At 41.8% G+C, this 26,078-nt stretch overlaps 1 protein-coding gene across 8 annotated transcripts in view; it reads right to left on the bottom strand.

Moving 5' to 3' along the window:
• Window positions 1-26,078, bottom strand: part of NFATC2 (nuclear factor of activated T cells 2) — a 145,306-nt gene that overhangs the window by 42,067 nt on the left and 77,161 nt on the right. For all 8 annotated transcript variants that reach the window (XM_006129435.4, XM_006129436.4, XM_006129437.4 and 5 more), the window contains exons 7-9: window positions 6,981-7,036; window positions 6,158-6,284; window positions 3,507-4,202 (exon numbers count right to left, since the gene is read on the bottom strand). In XM_006129435.4, coding sequence (XP_006129497.1) covers window positions 3,507-4,202; window positions 6,158-6,284; window positions 6,981-7,036 — 879 coding nt within the window. The remainder of the gene's footprint in view (window positions 1-3,506; window positions 4,203-6,157; window positions 6,285-6,980; window positions 7,037-26,078) is intronic.

The following is a 26,078-nucleotide window of genomic DNA, read 5'->3' as shown; positions in this document are numbered from 1 at the left end:
GGTACTTGGTTTTCCAGATGGAACTAGCCATGGGAATGCTCATCTATGTATCTACCTGATATGTGTCACAGCAAGATTTATCACCTCCAATAATCTCAGGACATCGGCTCAGCCAAAGGGATTTGTAATAGTATTCTTCCATAATCCTTTTGATATATACAATAAAGTACAAACATAAACTTTCTAGTTAGCAAAATGTGTTTTTGCTATATTCTAAATCACGTGTCTCCATGAAAAAGAAAAGTGGTTTTCAGGACCTGAATGTTTTGGAATTGTGTGTTTTGCAAAGTAAAGTGTAACTACCCCAAGAGCTCCTTCTTACGAAAGTAAACATGTAAAGGAGGTAAGGGAAATACTAGGGTGAACAGTTTCCCCATAGTCCAGGTTGGGCATAATATGTTATCATTAATGTGAAGATTCTGAAAATTCTAGTGATTGAGAGGTGATTTCTGGTTTTGACCTATCATATACAATAGCATGATAATAGCATATTTAATATTTCTATTCTTTGAATAAGTACGGCTTCTATCCTAAAAAAGAGGTGACAAAAGCCTGTGAATAAGAATACAATTTATGTTAACAACTTTAGGGGCTCCAGTGAGCTATTATGATTTAACCAGGAAAGTACATTGTGGTCAAGCCAAAGCAGCTCCTTTACCTAGTTTTGTTACTTGCCAAACTTCTCCGTAGAAGCGGATTCTGTTCTTTAGTCCTGACACAACTCTTACAAACAACTCACTTTGAGCAATATCATGTGCTCAGGTGGCATGCAATTTTTTCATGCTTTTCCAAGAGGAAGACACCTATTGTGAATGTAGACACTAGTATTCCATAGAGTTCAGAGGACTACAATAGATCAGGAAGATCAGCTTAAGGTATGCCATCCAGCTATACAAAATGCATAGCTGGGTTTGGCTTACCTCTTAAACTGAGCCACGGCAGCATCTACATTGCAGGAGGCCAATGGGAGCACGTGCTCCCATCGGCTTCCCTTACTCCTCACAGAATGAGGAGTACAGAACGCTGGCAGGGATTGCCCTGAGCACTCAATTTGGGGTCTACACTAGACCTGCTAAATTGAATGCTAGAAGATCAGCCTCCAGAGGCTCAATCTTCTCTGTAGTGTAGACATGTCCTTAGTATGCAGACCAGCAGCCAATCTGATGACAAAGATGATCAAACAGAAGCCTGGAATGTCATTCCTAATTCCCTGCCAGTCGTTAACTCCCTCTGCTTTGTAACATGGACATTGAGATATTCTGGTGCACTCAAGTTATAATTGGGCATTATAGATGCGAACTAAAGATGATTGAAGTCTTCCTTTTGAATTTAGTGAGCTTTAGGAACAGGGCCCAAAGTTCGTCAACTTTAACTTCAAAGTTCCTTATTTTTTCATTTGTATTGCAACCATGAGGTTGTTGGGTTTTTTTATCCAATATTTATAGAAATGAGGAAGAATCTCTGATGCCCTAATAGTAAAAAAAATGTTAGGACACAGTGGCCACTTTTATTACTGAGAAAGAATTATCTTGCCCTGTTAGAATGCTGCATTCCATGAGCACTCCCTAACTTTTGTTTATTTTATTTTATTTCATGTCCAAAATATACTAGCAAAACTCTCTCTGCAGACAAGGATCATTTTATATGTGTAAGAACTGTCCCAGAATGAAGCTGTGATAGTGCCAAGATTACATCAATTGCAGAGGGTTGACTGAAGTAGCTCAAACATTTCGAATACAGACATTAAAAAGGAGGGAGGAGTATGTGTGGTCAGGAGTGGGAACTTGTTCTGCCCACAGCAAGCAGCAGTGACAACCATATCAGATAAAGATGTCTTCAAATACTCAGTACCTCTGGGTTTATAACGGAAAACAGAGAGGGCTGGAATTTCAAAATCTATAACTGTGCAGGCAAAATCACTAAGGGTGTGTCTACACAGCTCCCTAAACTCGAAATAAGATACACAAGATGCGCTACACAAATTGCATATCTTATTTTGAATCTATTTCAAAATAGTTTATTTTGAAATTTGGTGTCTACACAGTGCCAGATTTTGAAATAACACGCTATTTCGAGCCATCCCTTATCCCTCGTGCAACGAGATTTATCAGGATGGCAAAATAGCGCACCCATTATTTAAAAAAATATTGTGAAATAACAGGCGGCTTGTGTAGTCACGGTGTAGCTATTCTGAGATACCTCCGGTATCCTGAAATAGCCGTGCAGTGTAGACATACCCTAAGTGTTGTTTGCCTAATTTGTATGTCAATTGTCAGAATTGCTCATGCACACTTACAGGACCAAAATTAGCTATACTTAGATTGTGAGTGCAGTAGTAGTAACAGCACATAAAAATTAGATGCACATTTTACATACATATTTGCATAATCTAGCCTACTCCATTTATATGCAACATTGTAATCAAAGGCTTCTGCTCCCATGCAGTAAACATGGGTTTTGCTACTAACTTTAATAGGAACCGGATCTCGCCCCCCAAACCTTATCTTTGTATATTTTTCCCTGCTATGAAACAGCAACAACGTTTAACAAAACAACCAATCAACCATGTTGTGAATAACTTGTAACTACCTAAGGATAAGCATGATATATTCAAACAAGGCTTTACTCTTGCTTTTATTCAGTCCTAACAGCTAAGTCTATTGGGCTCACACAAAGAAATGACCTTGTTTTACTAATCAATGTAGTACTGTTCATCTAGAACATCTGCAATAGTTCTGCCTGCAGCGCTCCCCCATTCATTATGTGCCTTCATGGACTCTTCAATTAGGCATTTTTAATTTATTTATTATATGTACAAAAGGGTTTTACATTGTAGAATTTGCATTGATATAAATAATTTTTTTTTTTTAAAAAAGCACTTTGTGTCGGTTTCTCCATTTTCAGCTAACGTTTGCCACATGAAAAAAAAATTAGAAACAGTCAGGCCTATTGACAGGGCAGGGCAAAGGGGGCAACTTCCCGGGGCTCAGTGATTTGAAAGGGCCCGGGGCTCCCAGCCACCGTCGCTGCTACTGCAGCAACAGCCAGAGCCCTAGGACCTTTAAATAGCCACTGGAGTGCCAGGTGGCATACTCTGGGCAGTGCTGAAGGGCTGGCAGGGGAAAGCCTCAGCCCCACTCTTTCAGCCTCAGGCCTTGTCCCTTCGAGAAGAGTGCAGCTGCTCCCCCTCCCCCCACCTCACACACACAACTTGCCCAGGGTCCCAGCAATTCTGTCGGCCACCCTGGAAACTGGATTTAAAATCTGATAGCTTACCCCCACAACATAAAGACAGAGGTTTTCTGTAGTCTGTGGAAATGCTTCTGTTTTTTCAGTTGCCAAAGTGGTTTGCTATCTACCAAAAATGCAGCTGATGAAAGGCTTTTGCGTTAAGAAAATATTGAACTTTACAAGGAGTGGGTTCACCACATCAAGAAGGAGGCCACGTAATTTTTGTATAGAGGACCAGAGGGGATTATATGCAATAAAAAACGAGTGCTGCTTACCGTCATCCAGGTATGCTTGGTCCAGATTCTGTTCCTGTTTAATGGTGACTCCAGCTGGTAAAACTTCTTTCTGATCACTAATGGGTGGTCCATTTTTTGATGCTCTGGGGCTTGTGGCTGTCTGCTGCTGAATCACTGTAGGATATGAACTTGGACTTATCCTTTGTGCTTGACTGACCTGTGGCTGGCTGGGTCTCGGCACATTAGAGGTAAAATTTTCGCAGCACATGATATGCTGGAATTCTTGATGACTTCCACACCTCAGCTGCTGATTGGTTTGAGAATAGTGAATCACAGGAGAAGACTGTTGACTGGCTGGAGAGTGATGGAGCACAGCTGAGGTCTGGCCTGGGGAACCAGCATGCATCAGCACTGACCTGTGTGCATCTGAAATGGAAACCTGTGTGGCCATCAAATTGGATTGCTGGTAGCCTAGTTGGCTAGGACTGAGACTTTTGCTTCTTTGGTATATTACAGCTGCTGGGTTCTGCTGATGATATCGAGAATCAGTAGAAGTCAGGCCTGAACGCAACTGCTGGCAGGAAGCCATAGTGGCCACAAGACAGGAAGGGGATTCGGTGACCATTGTGTGCTGTGAATAGTAAGGCTGTGTTACTGTTCCCAGACCACTGTGTACTGTATTGCAGATTAAAGCTGGATCATAGTCATCAATGGGCTCTGTTTTGATTGATGGTACTAGAATAAAGCATGCAAAGGACGTTATTCTTAATGAGCAACTGAGCAACAACAATTGTTGTACACTGGCACTAAGCAAAGACCTAAATCATTGTGAGAGAGAGTGTGTGAATGCACTCTCTACACGGGCACTACATGTAATAAATGGCTTGAGTGCAATCTCTCGTGAAAGCACTTATCATTAGGCTGCACAAATACTTTACCCAAAACTTAACTCTCACGTTTCTCAAGGTTCAAAAATTCAGATTTGCTTATTATTTGTATTGCTTTCATTTTAATTCATTTTGGGCTCAGTTCTGCAATTTCTAGTTCTAGGTGGGACCCAAAGCAAAAGCACGAAGAAACCAGGTATGAGGTGTTCCTCACAGCACTTCTGGCCCAAGTGGAAAAAGAAATTAATCGATGTCTTATGAGACAGGCTGATATTACAAGACTTGCAGCCATGTTTTAGGTCCAAGAGATTAATTAGTGATCCAAAGGAATAGTCTAGACATGACTGTTTTTAGAACCGTCTTTGAGACCCAGTCTTTTTGCATGAGCATTCCCCAGTAACAGTGGCCAACACTGTGAATATAAAGAGAATAAACTTGCATTTGTAAAAGTCAACTGAATCTTGATGTGGTAGAAAAAGGTCTTTTGCAGGCAAATAATGTAAAATTTAGTTTTATAATCATCACCTACATCTTAATGCCCTGAATCTTAAGGCAGGGATACATGCCAGGCATATTGGACAATAGTTAAGATTTCTAAGGGAATCTTATAGCTTTTTTAAAAAATTTTACATTTTGAGGCGCTTTTTAAACTAACAGCATATTTGCAAATGCATTTTCACACTGCAACAATGCAGTGGCTATCAAAAGCTTTAATGATATCCTCTCTCTAACTATCATTCATATTGAGCACTGAAACATTTTCCACTAAGAATGGGTGCAATGCTTTATAACAAGTCAGAAATGACCTGGATGTTTTGCTATCCTTAGAAATTGCCAGCACTGAGATACCAATTCAAAGCTTGAAAAATCTAGTCAGGTTTTCACTGAAAAATCAGACAAAGCTAAGAAGTACTGGGAATCTCATGAGTAATGCTGTTTCACTTCAGAGAAGCATCCAAATTTTTCCTTCATATCTAAAATGTCCCTCTAGTAAAGAATACATCCCACTGTTTTCCTTCCATACTCTACTACTCTTTTCTCCAGGTCTGATGTTAACTTACTGTAGTACCTGCCAACTAGGAAATGCAAAGCCAATACTTATTGTTTTCACTGGGTCAGAGCACACAAGAGTCTCATCCCGCTCTCAGTGAAGTTATTTGCAAACTCTTAGGCTACGTCTAACACTGGCATGAATTTCCGAAAATGCTTTTAACGGAAAAGTTTTCTGTTAAAAGCATTTTCGGAAAAGCGAATCTAGATTGGCAGGATGCTTTTCCGCAAAAGCACTTTTTGCGGAAAAGTGTCCGTGGCCAATCTAGACGTGGTTTTCCACAAAAAAGCCCCGATCGCCTTTTTCACGATCAGGGCTTTTTTGCGGAAAACAGTACTATGCTGTCTACACTGGCCCTTTTGCGCAAAAGTCTTTCGGAAAAAGACTTTTGCCCAAACGGGAGCAGCATAGTTTTTCCGGAAAAGCACTGATGATTTTACATGAGATCGTCAGTGCTTTTCCAGAAATTCGAGCAGCCAGTGTAGACAGCTGGCAAGTTTTTCCGGAAAAGCAGATGATTTTCCGGAAAAACTTGCCAGTCTAGACACAGCCTTATTGTCTTAAATGGGGCAGAATAAAATTCCTCCTCCAAAATTACACGCCACCTTTAAACCAAGTAACAACTGGTGACTCCGCATTAAATTAGAAAAAAAATCAGATGCTTAGTTAATGACAAAAGGATGAAGCATCAGACAATGATGCCTGCCTTGTGAGATAGTGTAGCCCAATCTAGCCTCTGCATAAAGAGTTACCTGGATGATAGGTAAAATGCTGTGGCTGACTTCTTTTTCTTTTCCCATTGATGACATAGAAATTCACCTTCACAGGTGTACGGATGTGCTTGTTCCGATACTCTGGTATCTCGACAAACAGCATGCTCTGAAACAATGAAAAGGGACATATTAACAACTGAAGCCCAATGATCAGCAGGCTCTCCAGCAGTCACTCAATGGAGTGCACGCACATCCTTGAAGGAAGGAAAAAGAATTTTCCTTTTCACCTCTGAAAGGGGGGATGTGAGGAGAAAAGAGGCAGTGGGTTGGAGTGGAAGATTTCTGATATTAGGAATCTGATTTTCAATTGTCACATCCTCTATGGCATCTGTTGTTGTGGTCCTGAACTCAAAGAGAGAGATCTCAGCTAAATATAGAACAAACACAACACTGATTAATTTTCCAGCGCTTTAATTACTTTTATGCACTTGATAAACATGAAATATAATTATTCTATATATTTATTACTTATGTAAAATCTGATCCCATGGGTCCAGTTTCCATAGCAACAGTCCCATTCACTTCCTTAGGGTAGATAAGGCCCATTGCACTATCCTAGAAGGCACTGATGGGATACTCCACTGATCTAAATGTGAATCAAGGCTGCGCAGCACATTGCAGATTCAGGCCCTAAATGTAAATAAAGCAACTCAAACAAAGGGTCCCAGCCAGCAAAGGGCAGAGTAGCCTTAACTCCCACTGAAGTCAATGGAAGTTGGAGGCACTCAGCACCTTGTAGATGTTCTCAGCATTTATCTGAAAAAGCAGGACATAAAGGACATACGTTATTTTGCATACTTACAGGTTGGCTCTTATCCTTATCCACTGTTGCTTCCATCTCCCAGATCTGCTGACCATCTAAAAGTAACATTACAGTATTAACTTCTTATTGGAAAATATCATCAAAAACCTGGCTTTAAAAAAGTCAAATCAGTCGTTAAGGTGCCGATTCAGCAAATACAAGCTGAGTTCCATCTGAATTCTGAAGCCAATAGGATTTAAATGTAAGCATACACTTGAGTATTTTCCTGAACAGAAAAAGATGGATGCATTAACGTTAAGCACATGCTTAAGTGCTTTGTTGAACTGAGGCCACGCTGCTGGTTTTCTATGTAAATAACAAGAATGTTCACTACAGATGAAACAGCTGCTTTTCAGCAAGGCTCTGATTTCAGCCAGCAAGATTGACTGAGGGTACAAGTAGGTCAAATGACTTGACCAGAGTCATACTGTGAGTCAGCAGCTCAGCAGAACCCGGCTGATGTCTCATTGTTTATTTTAACCACAAGACTGTACAAGCCTTCATCTTCCTTACTAACACACGTATTACTGACTGGAGGCTTGGTTTCTGGTAAAAAAAAAGTATTGAAATATGCGTCTGAATTTTTCACCTAATTTTGAGTTCCTTTTTTCTCAAGGGTTCAAATTAAGACACCTGGGGCTTTGATTTTTCAGAGATGCTGAGCACCCTCAACTCCCACTAAAATCACATAATGGTCTGAATGGTCAGCACCTCTGCAAATGAAAGTCCCAGCTTTTTCTAGATGTAGTTTATAAGGGCTAATTGTTACTGCCCATTTTAAACACAAGAACAAAGTGATATAATTGTTATTACCATATATATTAGATCATAAACCTTTTTTTTTTTTTTTTTTTTTTTTGCTAAACAATGATGCAGTAAAGAGTGGGGCTCAGCTTATGCATGGGTTGTTGCATTTTACCAATTTTTTTAAATTTGGGGGTGGGTCAACAAATTTCAGTTTCCACCCAACCTGGCAAACCACTGGCACACTGGAATGTTGTATGTACCTGGGGTGTCTGCAAGCACGGAACCCCTCAACTCCCAGCAGCTGTTGTTCGCCGTTCCGGGTCAATGGAAATGGCAGGAAATGGTGGTCAGCATGTCTCTGGGCCTACCCTGCTTCCCGCAGCTCCCACTGGCTGGGAACAGTGAACAATGGCCAACGGTAGCTGCAAGGCTCTGTGCCTGCAGACACTCCAAGTAAACAAACATCCCAAAGTGCCAGCAGCTTACACTGATGAGCTGGGAACATAAGTTTGCAAACCACCAATACAGAGTTGGCTTATGAACGGGTCATTGTGATTTTTACCATTTTTTTAACTTGGAGGTGTCAGCTTATGAACAAACGGGCTTATCATCGAGTCTATATGGTTGTTATTATTATTATTAATTATTATTATTATTATTATTATTTTATTTATTAATGGAATCATCCATTTTTATTTTATTCTGCACACGCTTTTTAATAACCCTAGATAGGAAGACAGTTACGAGGCACCTGATTTCTTTGTGCTATTTGTGTCCTCTTCCTGATTCACAGTAGTTTCTGATATGTACAACATGAAGGCTAAATTTATATCATCACTAACAACTCATCTACTTCAGGACATAATAAAAATAGGTCAATAGCTACATCCACACCATCAGTATGTCTTACTTCTAACGGCTCCCATAGATATTCACACTATAGGTTATCCAACTATAATGGATTAAGGATTTACTTTATATATTCTGGTTAGCAACAAATCCATCACATACATAATGATGGCCACTGAAACACAGGACCTGTTTCTGCTGCCTGTTACACTCATGCAATTCCAGTGAGTTGCATGTATATTACTGAAAGCAGCATTAGCCCATAGTAATTCAATCTGTTTTCTCTCTTTCTGTTGCTTACTAGCATTAGCAGTTGGACAGTTCAGAGTCTCTTAGCAACCTAAGACTAACAATATAAGATAAGTCTTATACCCTGAATAATTTTTCATATAAGGGATGTTCAAAGAAATATGGTAAAATAAATGTCCTGGAAAGTGCCTAGCAATACTATTGAGACCGCAAGGGCTTTGGATTCATTGCTTATTTAGACTCTACGAAGTGCAATGTCACTTTGATTGTGTTATGCATATTTTTCACATATCCATCTAAAACAGGATATATACTAGAGATGTAATAGTCTAATTGATTAACCGGTAAACCAATAAGCAAAAGCAAAATGCTATAGACTACACACATTCTCCCACCCCCCTTTGCCAGTAAATTTTTTAGCAGGCTGGCCAACTCAGTCCTGGCTTGAACCAGGTCCAGGACCTATCCCTGCTGCAGCTCTGCATTTAAAGTGTATTAGGAGCCAGGTGGGCAGGCAGCCCGGTTCAGTTCCATCTTGCGCGTGGTCTGGAAACTCAGCCTCACCTCACCCCCTGGAGATGTTTTTTAAACTGGCTCCCCTCATGAACCAGCTCCTGCCTGGCACCACATGCTGCTTCTAATTGAGAGGCAGCATCACCTTAGTGGCAGGGGGGCTCCTCAGGAGTGGGGATGGAATGGACTGGCTGCCAGCCGCATCCCCGGAGACTATAGAATAGTCAACTAACTGATAAAAATCCATGACATTAATCGACTATTCAATTAACTGATATTTAACATGATTTTATTTTATTTATATTTGGCATGATTTTAGATAGCTGGGTGTCCATTTGTCATGGGTGTGGCCAAGTTTCCCACACTCTCATAAAGTTTGTTTGCAACCAGTCCTAGCTCTCAGCAGTCCATGCTGTTATTTTGCTCTGTTTTACCCCTAAATGTCTTTTAAGAGCCCAGTAAACAGTGGAGTGGTGGTAATGCTGCTAGACCAGCAAATTCTTTGGTTCAGCATGAGTCAAGTCCTGAGGGTACCAGACTAGAAAGGTTCAGCCTATATTGCACTTTGATAAAATGGCATCCTGAGTTTTGTATGTGAAATGTAAACTCTTGGACTGAAATTGAATTTTGCAGAAACAGACAAAAATATCTCTCTGGCTCCTTCATGACTGGACCATGCTTTGTGTACGATGCTGACCTATATCTACCTACCTTAGTATCTTTATTAGTTGTACTGTTTTCATGTGGCGAAGCCACCTCTTAATAGGCCACACAAGAAAATAAAACCCTCCTTACAAGAGCAATTTAGTTATCTTACTCAGAGATTTGTGTACTCTAATACAGGGCTACTCAACTTTGGAACCCCCGGGCTACAATGATACTCACAGCACATGCAGAGGGTTGCAACTTAAGTGTGGTTGCATATACATGCAAATATATATGCAAATACATGCAAATAGCTTCTTTCACACTGACGGGCATGAATACAAAGATTAAGGCAAGACTACACAACACACAGGCCCCATTTAAGTCAATTTTGCTGATATTAATAAAATGCAATATCCACCCATGACAGCACTTTGAATGAGCAATGACTGTCCAGGAATTTAACTACTAAAATGCATATCAACAGAAGACTGTTATATTGATGACTTTTTTGTTTTGTTGCACACCCATGGGCTATGTGTTGAGCCCTGCATAAATCCAAACTGTACTACGAGCGGCAAACAAATGGGCCATGGGCCGCATGTGCCCCACGGGCCACATATTGAGTAGCCCTGCCCTATCCACGCAGCAAGGCATTTACGTCAATGCATTAAGGCATGCTTAGAGCATGTGAGAATAACAAAAAGTTTTCTATGTGTAGAATTAAATTAGTAGGGTTCAAAAATTATAGGCTTCCAATTGTGAATCCAATTACTGTGTGTATTCATGCAAGGCAAGCTATTGTATGTACATATAGTCAATGTAAGGGTTTTGCATATGCACATTTTAGTACTGGTGCACTAATTAGGGGTTCAATCTAGCCAGGAATATTTCTTCATCAATCTCAAAAATAATTTGGAACCTGCTTTTTATTAGAGACTTTGACCCTTACCACTAACTGGGTATTTAGTCAGGTGGTTTGCTTTAAAAATTGTAATTGAATGTAAAAATTCCTAATAGATGTCTGAAAATTGGGTTCAAGTGAATTGTGCATCCATGTCACTGAGCCAGCACTCAAAATTCTTTCAACAGTTCACCCGCTAGTTGGTGCTAGAGTTGGGGAAATCTCCAAAGATAAGGTTCTATTGGTAGGTTCCCCTCGAGCAGGGGTGGATAAGAGTTTTGTGGGTCTCAGGGCGCAGGGCTATTGAAGCACGGGGCCCGGGGCATCACAATTTCGTGCATGCACCACGGTCACAGCTGACAGGTAGCGCGTACGCGTGGCCTATTGAAGCGCGGAGCCGGGGCAGCCACCCCACTTACCCTGTGCTATATCCGCCACAAGGGATCCCGATCCCAGCGGACTAAGAGACGGACATTAAACTCCTCAGGGCGCCCGTCAGTCTCTCCTAAACTGCCCACTGCAACGGGGCATTGTGTCCCAGCAGTTGAAGACTCGGGTGTAACACACACACACATGCTGCCCTGACCGTCGGCTGACACTGCCCTCGAGTTTAAACATACACTTTGGGCCTACAGAACAGGGGTAGAAATCTAATAAACACTGCTTCTCATAAGACTTCTTATTTTTTCTTCTGCCTGAAAATTCTGCAGGAGCAGCCTCTTTCTTGTGTTATATTAGGACTTCTGCTTATAAGGAAAGCAAAGAATGCAGGAAAGTTAAAGAATATTGTGAGGACTTTTGAGTTGCATTTAATGCACTTTGCACCAGTTATGCTCTTTGTTTTCTCTTTGTGGCTAATGAATAGGGCCCTACCACATTCATAGGCATGAAAAAATGCATCAGGGGCCATGAAATCCGGTCTCTTCTCGTGAAATCTGTTTTTTGTGTGCTTTTACCTTCAGCTGTACAGATTACTTTGGCGGGGGGGAAGGGTAGAATGGCATTTCTCAAATTGGGGGACCTGACCCAAAAGAGAGTTGCATGAAGATTACAGTATTGTCACCTTTACTTCTATGCTACTTTGAGATCTGGGATACTGAAGAGTGGTAGCTGTAGGCCTGGTTCCCAGTTCTGAAGGCAGTACCCTACCAGCAGCAGTGCAGAAGGGTGGAGTAGTATGGTATTGCCACCTTTACATCTGTGATGCTGCTGGAAAGGGTACATACTTCAGAGCTGGGCAGCCAGAGAAAATAATCCCAACTATATATACAATATGCTGGGGACTAAATTGGCTACAACTACTTAAGAGAAAGCTCTTGGAGTCATTGTGGATTGTTCTCTGAAAACATCCACTCAGTGTGCAGCTACAGTCAAAAAGGCAAATAGAATGTTAGGTATCATTTAAAAAGGGATAGAGAATAAAACAGAAAATATCTATTGCCTCTGTATAAAACCATGGTACACCCATATCTTGAATACAGTGTACAAATGTGGTCGCCTCATCTCAAAAAAGATATATTAGCATTGGAAACGGTTCAGAAAAGGGCAACAAAAATGATTAGGGGTTTGGAACAGGTCCCATATGAAAAGAGATTAAAAAGACTAGGACTTTTCAGCTTAGAAAAGAGGAGACAAAGGGGGATATGATAGAAGTCTATAATAAAATCATGACTGGTGTGGAAAAAAGTAATAAGGAAAAGTTATTTACTTATTCCCACAATAAAAGAACTAGGGGGTCACCAAATGAAATTAATAAGTAGCAGGCTTACAACTAACAACAGGAAGTTTTTATTCACTCAGCACACAGTCAACCTGTGGAATTCCTTGCCAGAGGATACGGTGAAGGCTAGGATTTTAACAGGGTTCAAAAAAGAGCTAAATAGATTCATGGAGGTTAGTCCATCAATGGCTATTAGCCAGGATGGGTAGAAATGGTGTCCCTAGCCTCTGTTTCTCTGGAGGTGGGTGACAGGGGAGGGATCACATGAGGATTACCTGTTGTGATCCCTCTCTCTGGGGCACCTGGTGTTGGCCACTGTCGTCTAGATGGGCCTTTGGTCTGACTCAGTATGGCCATTCTTATGTTCTTATGTGGAATGTGTCTTCTGTTTAACAATAACTCGCCTCACTACATATTGAAGAGCAAAAAGTGAAGAATACTCCATGTGGAAGTGCAGGGGCATATGTAACCTGAATGGAATTACTAGAGTTGATATAATCTAAGTGCTTCAACTATTACATAACTACCAGAAAGGCTGTGCCTCAAACTGCCTCTCTCAGATGGAGAAAGAGCCCCCTTACATCCATTGTAAGGGCTAGTCAGGTCACGGTGCAGAAGCATAAGTGGGGTCACACACCCTCTTACTCCTTCCCTGCAGCAGGGAGTGGAGAGGGCTTGCAAATGGCTGGAGACTTGGCTCCACTCACTGGACAGAGCAGCTGAGCCAGTGCAGCAGTTTACTATTGTTACAAGTGAGCAGTAAATCACTCTCCCTCCTCTCTCCACCAACAAGGCAGAGTCAGGGGAGGAATTCTGACTCAACATGTCTCTGAGTCACAGTCTCCCTCCCCTGCCCCCTCCCGCAACTCCTGAGCTCGTGTAGTTGATGTGCTGCCCAAGCTTTAAACTGCCTAACAGCACAATCTACTCCTCTGTCTGAAATCTGGAGGCCCAGAGTTTCAGAACGGCACACTCTGTCACCAGGAGACTGGACAGTCACAGCACTGGCATGTACACATGCCCAGTTAGATATTCAGTTACTTTAGTGCAATCAAATGCCTACACAACCTCTGCAGCACAGACTGGGAATGCAGATGTGCATAGGTTATGAAAATCTGGGGCTCGGTGCTAGCACTTTCTTACTGACTGTTGTTTTTAACATCCCCTCGAAGACTTTTTTGTCTTTGTTACAGTACGGAAAGAAAATGCTGAATAATTTCCTTTTAGTACTGAACATTTCAGTTCCTCCACAATCAGCTTGTTGTCTCTTCTACATATGCTAACCCACAGTAATGACTGCCAGAGTGCAGACAGCATAAGCAGGCTGCAATTAGAATCAGCAAGCCTTTTGCCCGATTTGCTGTTTAGCCCTAACATCCCAGAGGACCACTGTGTAAATTAATGGAGAAGATTCCAGAAAGTTAATAATGAGCATTTATTTTGGCCACTGCTATGGACTGTTACGGGTTACAGCTATACTCCTGTTAACACACTTACAGCTATAGAGTCAATTCAAACAAAACCTATGTGTGTGAGAGAGTCAGTTGAAACAAAACATTAGAGAGAGAGAAAGATAGAGAGAGCGCTCTCCAGAAAAACAAGGTCACCTCATGGCTGAAAAGCAGCACTTAATGAAGGAGTCTTATTGTAGCTAGACAACATGGTGAAAGTCCATAATAGTAGCTGTTAAAGATTCTTCATGAATCAAATACCAAAGGGATTGTTATTGAGATTCCTGTGAGTGTAAGCAGCAGAGAAGATCAACAGCAAAAAGAATCTCACAGTGAAATAGCGTATATGAAATGTATAAATGAATACATTAGGAGTTGGTTGGGGATTTTTTTTCCTGCTCAAGGGATTGAAGAACAGGGTGAAAGCAGTTGAAACAGAGCTGGAGGATAGACACCTTGCAATGTTGCTTATGCTGAGCTATGCTGAGTGATGTACTTCACTTTTCATTTACTGTAGTGCTTTATCTCATATTCTGTCTCAGCAGCTCCTGCTCCACGTTCTGTCTTCATCCCACTCTCCCAAAGCACCTCAATTTTTAACACGCAAAATTTGCTTTTATTACTGTCCTGATTCTCCATATTACTGTCAGGGCCTCAAAGGCAGGTGCACTTGCTATTTCAGCCCTTGATGTCTTCAAACTACTACTGAAGTGAGTATTGTGAGATGTAGAAATTCACTACAGGATCAGTTCAATTAATTTTCATTTTTGACCTTTCTTGCCTTCACATTTGATCCCAGAACTTCCTGAGTGACAAGCTGGGCTCTCATTATTCCAGCCAGTACTTAAAATGACACTTAAGAAGACACTTAAGGAGAAGGCAAAGGACAGAGTCTTGTTTGACACTCATGACAGCAGAGTTTATGAACCTGTTCTAATATTCTGCTGACATTGATTAAGTACTCTAAATTCTTGAAATTGGAGAGGAGTCTAACAGTTAGAATATACTTGAATGTCAAATAAGCCAAGAAAATCCTATTTATAAAACCAATAGCTTACTGGTATATTTCTTGCTATAAGTCTGGAAGGGGGTAGGTCTTATTCTCACAGCTGCATGGGTTAAAACAGTTCCTTAACTAATCCTAACAGCTAGCAGACACATGCATATAACTTTGAGTCATCTGAACAATGTAGTAGGACTGTTCTCTAACAACACTCTAAGGCACCTAAATGAGTCTTTTGACACTCTTCTTCCTCCTTAAAGAACTTGTTCATTTTAGATTGTGTGCTGTACCCCAGTATTTATATAACTTGGCATAGAAGTACTACAGGGAAAAGGATTTATCCAATCAGTAGTGCATAAAACAAAGGCATCACAGGCATCACAGTCATATTCAATACTCATGGAGGCCGTGAAGCATATGCAAACCACAATATTTGATTTGATTTAGTGACTGGGCCACTGAAATTTCATTGAAACCTAATGAATTCAGGCATAAAAATCAGATGATGTTTAGACTGAGTTCAAAGTCCATGGGGATTAAGAGTGGGAATGAAACTAACGCCAAGTAAACAAAGAATGTGTTTATTTTGGGGTTATCATTCTAATGATGATGGATGCTTCTACATGGATCTATTTATGCCCACAGCCGTTAAACATTTTTCTACCAAATCTGTCATCAGTGATAATTCCTGGTCTTTAAGCACTGAAAATGTTCTTGAATATAAACATTTTGCAGCTGATGCATTGACCTTTATGCTTAAATATCATGTGGTGTGCTCCATCTGTCTTGCTGCTTTTCTTTTATAGTCGCGAACATACAAACCCTAATTTTAGATGGTCAATATTTGCTTTTCCCTTAACTCCCATTGATATGATCAGTGGAGCGAGCTCCTGGCAGATGAGATGAGGCTATGCATTAATGGCTGCATTCATTAAAAAGAGCCCCACTTTAGCCTACTTTTTCATAACAATAATAAGATAAAGAAACCTCTGCATTGTGCTCACGCAGAAAGGTAACTGAAAAATCAAAAATCAAATGTAAAACAGACATGGCTCCTTATGGTTCATTGATGAGCAATCTGGGGAAGCTCTGAATACAGGACTACTTTTTCACACAGCTGCCAACACAACCCATTTCACTAGCACAAAATATACATGAATGTGGGGAGACAGGAAGGGAGGAGAGCACAACTAGAGTAAAATTTTTAAATGAGCTATTAAAAACATGTCTCAGAAGGGTAGCCATGTTAGTCTGTAACTTTAAAAACAATGAGAAGTCCTGTGGCACCTTAGAGACCAACCAAAAATATATATATATCATGTTCTTTCATGGGCAAAACTCACTTCTTCAGATGAGCTTGTGTGGAAGAAAAAAAGAGGACTATCAGAATTATAACAGAAAAAGTAGGGATAGGAAAAAAATTGCCTATTAATAGTAGTGCCAGTGCTATTGAGGCTAATTTAGTGGGCTGGAAGTGTCCCATACTTAGCTTTTGATGTCAATGACATGTTAAATGTAAGGAAGACTGGTTTTATAATTGACCACCCACTAAGTGCCTTTGTTAAACCTGGAGGAAACAGTGTCAAATTTGCATATGAAGGTCAATTCTGCCCTCCCTCTCTGTAGTTGGCTTGTGAAATTCCTTTGTAGAAGAATGGCTACCTGTAAATCCATGACTGAGTGCCCAGCCAGGTTAAAATGTTCCCCTTCAGGTTTATGCGTGTTACCATTTCTGGTATCTGACTTGTGTCCATTTATCCTTTGTCACGGAGACTGTCCAATATGGCCAATATACATGGCAGAGGGGCATTGCTGGCACTTGATGGCAGAAGTCACGTTTCAGGATATGCAGTTGTATGAAAAGTTATATGCAATATAGCTCTTTCTCTCATGAACAGAAATTGGTCCAGTAAAAAATAATACCTCACCCATCTTGCCCCTCTCTTGAAAAAGGGACATTTTTATCAAGAAGATGGATGCGCTGATAGATGCATGGGTTACTAATATCTATATTCCAGTAAAATGTAAAGGCCCTGTTTGCAGTTGAGATGCTCCAGCCTTTCTATAAGCTTCAACGGATTACATTTTTACTAGCAAATGCTGCTATCACTGTGCACACAAACGTGAACCAACAAATTAAGAATTTCCCCTGATCATGGTAAAAAATTGCAGACAGGCAAAGGCAGAAAAATGATGCTTATTAGACATAGATCTAAGTCTGTGTATTATGATAGGACAGGTTGATAATTTGTGTTTTCATGGTTGTAAATGAAACACTGACCACCTCAGTTACTGTCAGCAGGGATCAACCTGACACCTTTTGAGCTAAATGCACAAGCCTCTGTTGCCTGAGCTAAAAGACCAGTGTCTCTTAGCCAACCTATAGCAGGCTCCATCAATTACTAACGGGCCTAGCCACTACTAGAGGGAGACAGAGTGCTGCAGCAAACAAGCTGGGGTTACATAAAGTTTTAACTTTTTGAATTTCAATTCTTACGCTTCCCCCCACAAAATTTCCTGTAACGGTAAAAATATAAATTAATCATTGAAAAGGGCTTAAAATAGCATCAATATTATCTATTGAAATTAGAAAATAATAAAAATCTAATGCTCTCATGACTATTTTTGTAACTGGATGTAAGTAAGTTTCTTCCCACTGAGCAACATATCCAAAGTCAGTACCAGACAGTGTTTAGATCTCATAGTCAGGCTCTATCCACAGGTTAGATAAAAACACAATTCCAGTTGCCTTGCTGCTTGCTAACAGAGACCTGGGCATTAGTCTGGCTGATAATTTACCCCCGAGAATGTATGTATAATACGGTTCTCTGCTGGATAGAATCAGTACTTCCCCAACTGCATATTAATGTAAGGAGGTCATAAAAATACAGCAACAAGCTTTCAGAATAGATTCCTGCACCTCACTCAACAGCCCAACTGCCCTAGAAGAGGCTTGGCATGCTTTCTGAAGTCACCCCTTCCTATTATGCACATAGGTAACTGGAATGGATTACGGAGCCTGCCCTAAAATTTGGACCTAGAGCCACAGAAGGAAACTTAGCATGGCATGCAGGGTGGGGTGGGAAAATGCATTTCAAAACCATTGGAATCTATTCAGTTCTACATTCTGTTGCAGGTGTGGTAGAAGTTTATTTCTGCCCTTATATTCCCATTTGAATAAAGGAGAAATAATGCACTGTAGCTAAACCTGATTTTTTCACCCCTTTATCATCATGTTCACTAAGTCTTCCTCAGCACATGAGAGTGGCAACAAAGCACCTGTGTGCCCTGTTGCCTAAAATCAATGAGTGGCTGATCTTTTTTTGAAAGGACACCCACTTGAAAATGCCTGGCCATGACTATCCAAAAACATGGTAGATATGCCAGCTCATGCCAAGGTCTACATGAGCAAAGAGACTCTTGTATTCTATGTCAGGATTCTCTATGTAGATTTCAAGCTGCATAGCTGAAGGGCCAGTAGATCAATTAAGGAAGGTAAATGTAGCTGGATTTAAACCTCTAAGCCACAGTGGCCTTGATAGCCGACTTTACTGGTGTGGGTCCCTGCATTTGTTCATTTAATGGTTTTTTTAGTGACACATCTATAATACTACAGTGCTGTGAAATGTTCAGGAAATAGCTGATTTTTGTACTTCTGCAGGGCTGTGAGCTTTAGCACTAAGCCCTGATGAGAGATCTGATTGTGCCAGCGCTCTCTGTAGGAATGAATGAGTTGTTAGAAGAATGTAATTCTACTCTTTCTAGCCCAAACCATGATCAGATCAAAAGTCTTGCTTCAAACTTTGGGAAAAATCAAAGTGTCAATCTGCATTAGGAAAACTTTGCATGATCCTCTGCAGATCCCTTGTCGTTGTTTTTCTTAATTAGTCAGCGAAGTTTTCTCGAACCGGTTGCAGTCTTTGCACATTATTCACAATCCCTTATTCATTACTGGGATTGTTAACTAGCAGGAAAATGAGCTTTCTGCCTTAGCTGAGCTGGCATGACTGATGGACTGAGACTTTCAGGAAATTCTCCTCACACACTGAAGACTAACCGTATTAGCCTATGAATTCTATAGCAGTCAGTCGATGATTTTCAATTGAAAATGTTGGCTGCATTTTAAGGATCACTCCAATAATTGAATAAACAATGTATTCACTTTTCATCACACTGCAAGCCCATGTCAACTCCTAAATGAATTTAGCATAGCTAGGAGGACACGTTGCTTCATCACTAAACTGCTACGTAGACAGGGATGCCGATAGCCCCCACAGGCCCCGAGCATGGTGAGGGAGGCTGGCTACATGCTCCCAGAAGGGGAAGGGCCTTGGGTTGAAGGTGCAGCTCATCCTGAGGGTCGCCCAGAGCTTACCACATGGACCCCCAAACAGCTCTCAGTGCCTCCTGCAATGCGGTGACACCCCTTCCCCTCAGTCCTTAGTGCTGCCCAGAGCGCACAACGTGGCACTCTGGCAGTGATGTAAAGGGCCCGGGGATCTGGCCGCTGCTGCAGTGGATGGGAGTCCTGGGCCCCTTTGAATTGCCAAGCCTTTGCACCCTACCTCCCCCACAGTTCAGAAGGCCTGTATGTACAATAGTTTCTGGGCTCAGCTAGTCAATCCTTCTTGGAAATCTTCCAAAATGGATGAAGATGAATATGCCACGCCGGCCCGAAGAAGAGCCCAGACATTTTTTCAAGGTGCCCTGAGTTGTCTGGAGCTGGAGGCTTTGAATTAAAACCCAGCAAAGGACTCGCGGCTCCCTGCCCCACCGCTACTGTGTTGCCTGGCAGCTCCCAGGGTTGCTGCAGCTATTTTAAGGGCTTGCAGTTCTGGCCTCTGCCAGGGTAGGGCTGCAATCAGGAGCCAGGAGCCATTTAAATAGGATCCTGCTGCCTGAGCACTGCCTGGAAATTTGGTGGCACAGGCAGCCGGATATAAATAGAAAGTGGCCAGATACAGTCTGTGGGCTGCATCGTACCCAGCCCTGTCCTAGGCAATGCTTCCATTTAGAGCTAACTCTCTCCAAGGTTGAATGGCAGCCACTTGCACATAGTTAGAGCTCACCCCCAAAAGGGCCATTTTAGTCTTCATAAGGGTTGAATGCCATGGACCTTCTTTTGGATTTTTTTGCTTGGGGAGCAAAACTCCCATTGCAGTTAATTAAGATGTAGTTTATAGTGAGCTGAAGCCAGTACTTTCATTTCACTGAGGACTTAAATTTGAGTCACCACCAAGGCCAAAGATACATGTCAGGATCTGGGAGGTAAAAGGCCAGCAAATGAGTCATCTGCCACTCAGCCGCACCCCAAATCTGACATTTGGTACAGTGAGAACAAGTCTAGAGGAGCTGTCCCTGAGTCTACTGTTTAAGGAATTCGCCCTGTGTTGCAATGAAATAAATACAGTAGTTGAGTAATGAAACAGCAGGGGCAGATTGCAGTTCTAGAGCTGTTCCAAATAATGCCTTATGCCAATTCATGGAAACATATTTCGTTTTTTAAACAAGAAATATATGTTATACACATAGTTATATATTTTATTAAACAAAAGCTCCACTCAAAATAAAACCACTGGGAACCTCCATATAATAAAATGAGTCACACCAGGATGCGATGACTAAGTGGGAGAATAGGGAATTCCACTACCCACGCCAGCTTTTTATACGATCAATTTGCTTTCAACAGGTGATGGGAGCTTCTCTCACTGCCTTTTGTTTATTCCAAGAAATTTCATTTTTTTTTTTAAATAATAGCCTCTTTTTTAAACAATTATGTTTCAAAGCTGAATAATCAGGAACAGGCCTGCTTCCACTCAGATTCCCCATAGTAAACAGTGAGCCAGGGAATCCAAGCCAGTAGTGGCTGCCTGTGTTAATAAGGATTTACCAGCTGTAAAATTCCAAAACCTTGTGTCATACGGGGAAACCTTCCAAAACACTGGATTCCACCCTGTCTCAACGAATCTCCCACAGCTATGGCAACTCAGTTGCAGCGGCTGCATTTTTAAAATATATTAATATACACTCGGTGAATGTATTCTTAGATTTCCCTCCTCCCCCCTTTTGCAATGGGGTTTGGGGGTTTGTCTCCAGTTTAACATCTGACAATTTCTCCATGGATTTTGAGAGTACTTGGGGTGCTACCCATCGCAGCCAAGCTAAAATATGCAGCTAGAGTGGCTGGCAGAGCTTTCAGCAACTATTAGACAGAGAAAAGCAGAACGTCCCATTTGCCAGTGAGACTTCCAGGCTGCTCAAAAGAAAAAAAAAAGACAAAGGTTAATCTGCCATGAAGGCCGACGTAATAAGCATGTGGCACATCGAGGGCTAATGCTCCCCTCTTCAGCTAAATGCTCAAGCACTGGAATTTATCAAGGCATTTTTGTCTTTCTTTACCCCAAGCACTGCCATCTACAGTCCGTGCTGAAAACTGACCTCTTTGGAGGAGCAAAATCTCCCAGCTGGGCTCTCCTCTCACTTCTGCAGACATTTATCTTTGGTGGCATGCAAGCCATAAGGAGAGGAGATGAACTTGTAAGGCAGTGGGGGGATTTCCCATACAAAAAAATATAATTTATTCCCCTGAGCTTTCCTGCTGCTCTGAGGGGTACACTGGAAGAGAATCCTAGAATCCTAGAACTGGAAGAGACCTCAAGAGGTCATCAAGTCCAGTCCCCTGCCCTCCAGTGAGGCTTCCACATCAAAATGTGCTTCCAGAAGCTCCCACCATTAAAAGATGGATGCCAGCCACAAAACGTGAGGACCAGAGAAAATCCCGATCCTCCAATGCACCAAGAAAGGACCAATAGTAGCAATGAGCACATTTATTTCATAAAGTCTCTGGGAAAATCTTGCCAAGCCCTAATCAATTGAGTAACCCCATGTTCACAAGTGACAGGCTCAGTTCCAGTGATCTTATGGCTTTTCCCAGAGTCTCCAACTTCTTTTCCAGCTTCTTCCACTGAAAAACAGAACCAAATTCCTGTTGTTCCTGATGCTGAGTTCTAGTGTCAGTGAGTTATGAAAATAGAAAGTGGTATGTGTGCATGTGCAAGGTGAGATTTTTATGAACACAGAGAGAATGGGGGGAAGCGTTACTCTCTTTAAACATGTTCTATTGCTCTGGCTGCATGAAAAATTGAGATTTTCCTATTTCAGCTCCTTTGCATTTGGAATTTGCTGTCAGAAGTTACTGGGGCTTCCTACAAGATGTTCGCTGGGGTCAAAAACAAATCTTTTGGCAAGGAGAAATGAGAGTGTTTTAATGAGGAACCTAATTCTCAGGGTTTCCTTAAATCCAACAGGACAGTTGTTGAAAATGTCCTGACCATTTTGTATTACGCTTGGATATTTTTCAGATGAACAGAGTAATCATTAATACACTGGGAGGATCATTAACCCTATTTCTAACCTATTGTAAACATGGCACCACGAAAAAGAGAAGAGGACCATTGCTCTAAGGCAGAGAGTAGCTTCTTTATACTTGGACACAATGGAGCCCTGACCTTGACTGGGGCTCTCAGGCACTATTGTAATATAAATAAATTACATCATATTTGTTTTTGGGCTTAGAAACACATGTAATTACCCCATTAAGTTGAGGCTGAGAACGAAAACATTAGCAATAGGAGGGCATATGCTTCTAATGATTGGTGCCTGAATGTATGTGCCTATATGAGAATCAATGCAAGCGTGTGTGTGTGTGTGTGTGTGTGTGTGTGTGTGTGTGTGTGTGTGTGTGTGTGTGTGTGTGTGTGTTTAAATTAAAGGATGTTGGGAGGTATGGACTGCAGAATGCCTATGTGCACATTCTGGCTAGGTGCTTCCACACCAGCAACACTGCCTGTCACTAGACAGCTGCTAGCCACTGCAACACAGAGAAGGGCACTTCGAGAAGTGGCCTTAATTAGGGCCAGATTTTAAAAGCAACATCTGCAGCACCCATTTGGATTCAGTGGGGGCTGGAGTTGCGCAAGAGGTTTTAGGCCTTCATGTCCAGCCAAAGCCTCACCAAAAATTTTGTCCTCAAAGTGCCACTGTGTTTAGTTTCTGTCCTTGCATGGTTTCCATACCCCTTCCCCCCATCTTTTGCAATCTGGCTAAAAGACCTGCTGCTCTGAGATGCTGTGGATCCTGAGCTGCCATTAAAAACAAGACTTTCCCCATTCCTCTGTATGCATGAAGTGCCTTTTAGGCCTATTTCCAGAAGTTCCAAGCACCTGCTTCCCCCCTGACTTCAACTAGAATGGGGAGTCCTCAGCACCCCTGGGAGTCAGGCTTCAAGTGACAGGAGAGTTAAGATTCAGCTTTTCTTATCTGATCAACAATTGCTCATTTTCCCTACATTTTAAAGATCTACTGACTATCCCCACATTTCCCCAACTCGGGGTGTGTCTAGACTACACGGTTTTGTTGACAAAAGTGGACTTTTGTTGAAAAAACTATACCTGCGTCTACACTACTGCTGAGTTCTGTCGACAGAACTCGGCAGTTTTGTCGACGGTGGTAAACCTCATTCTATGAGGAATAATGCCTTTTGTTGACAGCATTCTGTCTACACTGCATCTACACTGTCTTTTGCGTCTACACTCTCATGTCGACAAAGCGGCTTGCTTTGTCGACAGAACTGGATGTAGTTTAGACACTCTTTGTCGACAGAAGCTTTGTTGACAGTATCTGTCGACAAAGCCTCTGTCGACAAAAGCCTGTAGTCTAGACATACCCTAGAAGATGAGATTACAAAAGCCACCATTTCCTTTAAACTATGCTGGGCAGCAGCATATAACATATTTCATTAGGATTGACAGCATGCATCATTAAGTCCAGTTTATCTTCCTCTATAAACAATAAGTTGTTTTTTACAGGAGAAATGCCAAATGATAGAAAGTGCCCTATGCTCATCTGCTTTGAATTACATGCTCCAGGAATATTTAGAGCACAACCTTTGACAGAAAAATTGCAGTAAAATTTGTTATTTTTATAATTGCAGTAAAATGTTTCTGAGTACTGGCCATACTTGCCCTGTGTCAGTGTATTGATGTGTGTGGTGAACACTGCTGGCGTTGTTAGAAATCAGCAAAAAAAAAAAAAAAAAAATAGTGCAGATGAACTCAGTTGTTTACTAATAGCCCTGGCCTACACGAGGGCATTATTTCAAAATAACCTCCCTTAGCTTAGGCCGTATTTATAAACAGAGCATCCACACTACCAAGTCCGTTATTTTGAATAACAGGCCGCTTATTTTGAAATCTGTACTCCTGCTTTCCTCAGAGAATAACACTAATTTTGAAATAGTTATTTTTGAAATAGCTTTGATGTGGACGCTCTGTTGCTGTTTTTTCGAAATAACTACTCCCTAGAGTAATTTGAACTAATTACTCTCCAGTGCTTCCTGGGGCTATAAGTTGAGAGAGCGCATCCACATTAATGGAGTCTGCCTCTGACTAATTTTAAGGCTTCTCTGGGGGAGAAAGGGGGACATGCTATTTCAATTTTGTAAAACTGGGAGTTAGTAAGTCGAATTTAGTTATTTCAAAATAATTTCCTAGTGTAGACATGCCCTTAGAAGGCAGTGAGGGATGCTTGCACATTTGCATGTCTACCTTTGTGTGCAGATGTAATTACTTTGTGAAAAGCAGGGCACCAGAACACAGATGGTTTATTAGGCACACTTGAACGTGCAATTGCCCATTTTATGTATGCAATCAGGAATTTCCTCACACAAATTAGAAGCACAAGTAAAGGTGCACATGAGCAATTATAGTAGCTACTTTCACAGTCGTACCCAAAGAATCTCACTGACATCTTGTGTATGTCTAGTGGCTAGCCACCAGCTCAGGTTAATCATGGCTAAAATATAGCTCCAAATTTCCCCCCATTACCTCCTTTTTCAATTACTAGCGGCAGCAGCAACATCCTGCATGGCAAACAGGCCTGTAACCTAAGCATCATCATCAACTCAGACCTCTCTGCAGAACCTCACTTCCAGGCTATGTCTAAATCTTGCCAGTTCTTCCCGCATACCAGCTCTAAGACACGGCATTTCGTATCCATCAATGCCGCTAAAACTCTCATCTGGATTTGTATTCATTTTGCCTCTGGATGACAGAAACAGCCTTCTCCCTAGCCTTGAGAAAAGTAAACCTACCCTGCTCTTTGCCATTCAGAACGCTGCTGCAAAGAGCATTTTCCCACCCTGTCATTGGTCAAGACAGTTCTCCGTTTGAGCAACTCCACCAGCTCCAGCTTCTCTAGCGTATCAAACACAATCTGCTTGTATTCACTTTCCAAGCCATTCAAAGCCCACACCCACCCTGCCTGTCATCTGTCACTCAGGACTGAGCTGTTGATATTTGACTCTGATCAGACCCATGAGGCCAGCCTCCATTGCCCACTTGTGAAATTTTCAGCCCCTTTGTGCTCTCTCTCGGAGTGCCTCTTCCCTCCCTGCACTCCCAGCATGCTCAGTCCCTGTCCTGGCAGCTGAGACTGCTTCCCAGTCAGATGTTCATGCAGAAGTGGCTCTGTCCCACTCCTTGCTCAACTGCCAGGGAGGGCAGAGAACATGCTGGGAGAGGGCCACAGGGAAAGATGAGCATAACCCCTCTCCTTCCCTGTCCCTGGCAGGCCTATCTGAAAGGAGGGAGGGGCCCTTGATCCTCCATGGCCCTCCACGCATCACCTGTGCTTGCCCTGCTAGTGCACGGATCAATGAGTTACTGTTGGCACAGAGTTGTGAATGAACAAACTGGAAAGAACATTTGACACAACAGTCCCAGTCTGTGCAAAGATGGCCCAGGCAGAGTTCTACATCCTCAAGGAGATCCTCTAAAGCCAGCAGGCCTCCCTTTAGAGGCAGGGGCCCATGTATATACATGGCTGCTGGACTGGAGCCTGAGATACCACAGAGATGGGATCCTTGGAAATGTGATAGACAGACTCTGGGGGAGAAAAATTTAGGACTCTACTGCCTGAACCTAGAGGGCTGGAGATATTTTTTTATAAATGGGCTTTC

This window comes from Pelodiscus sinensis, chromosome 18 (genome assembly GCF_049634645.1).
Source record: "Pelodiscus sinensis isolate JC-2024 chromosome 18, ASM4963464v1, whole genome shotgun sequence".
Taxonomy (NCBI): domain Eukaryota; kingdom Metazoa; phylum Chordata; order Testudines; family Trionychidae; genus Pelodiscus; species Pelodiscus sinensis.
The sequence above is the reverse complement of the archived record's forward strand: the minus strand, read 5'-3'. Positions and strand labels throughout refer to the sequence as shown.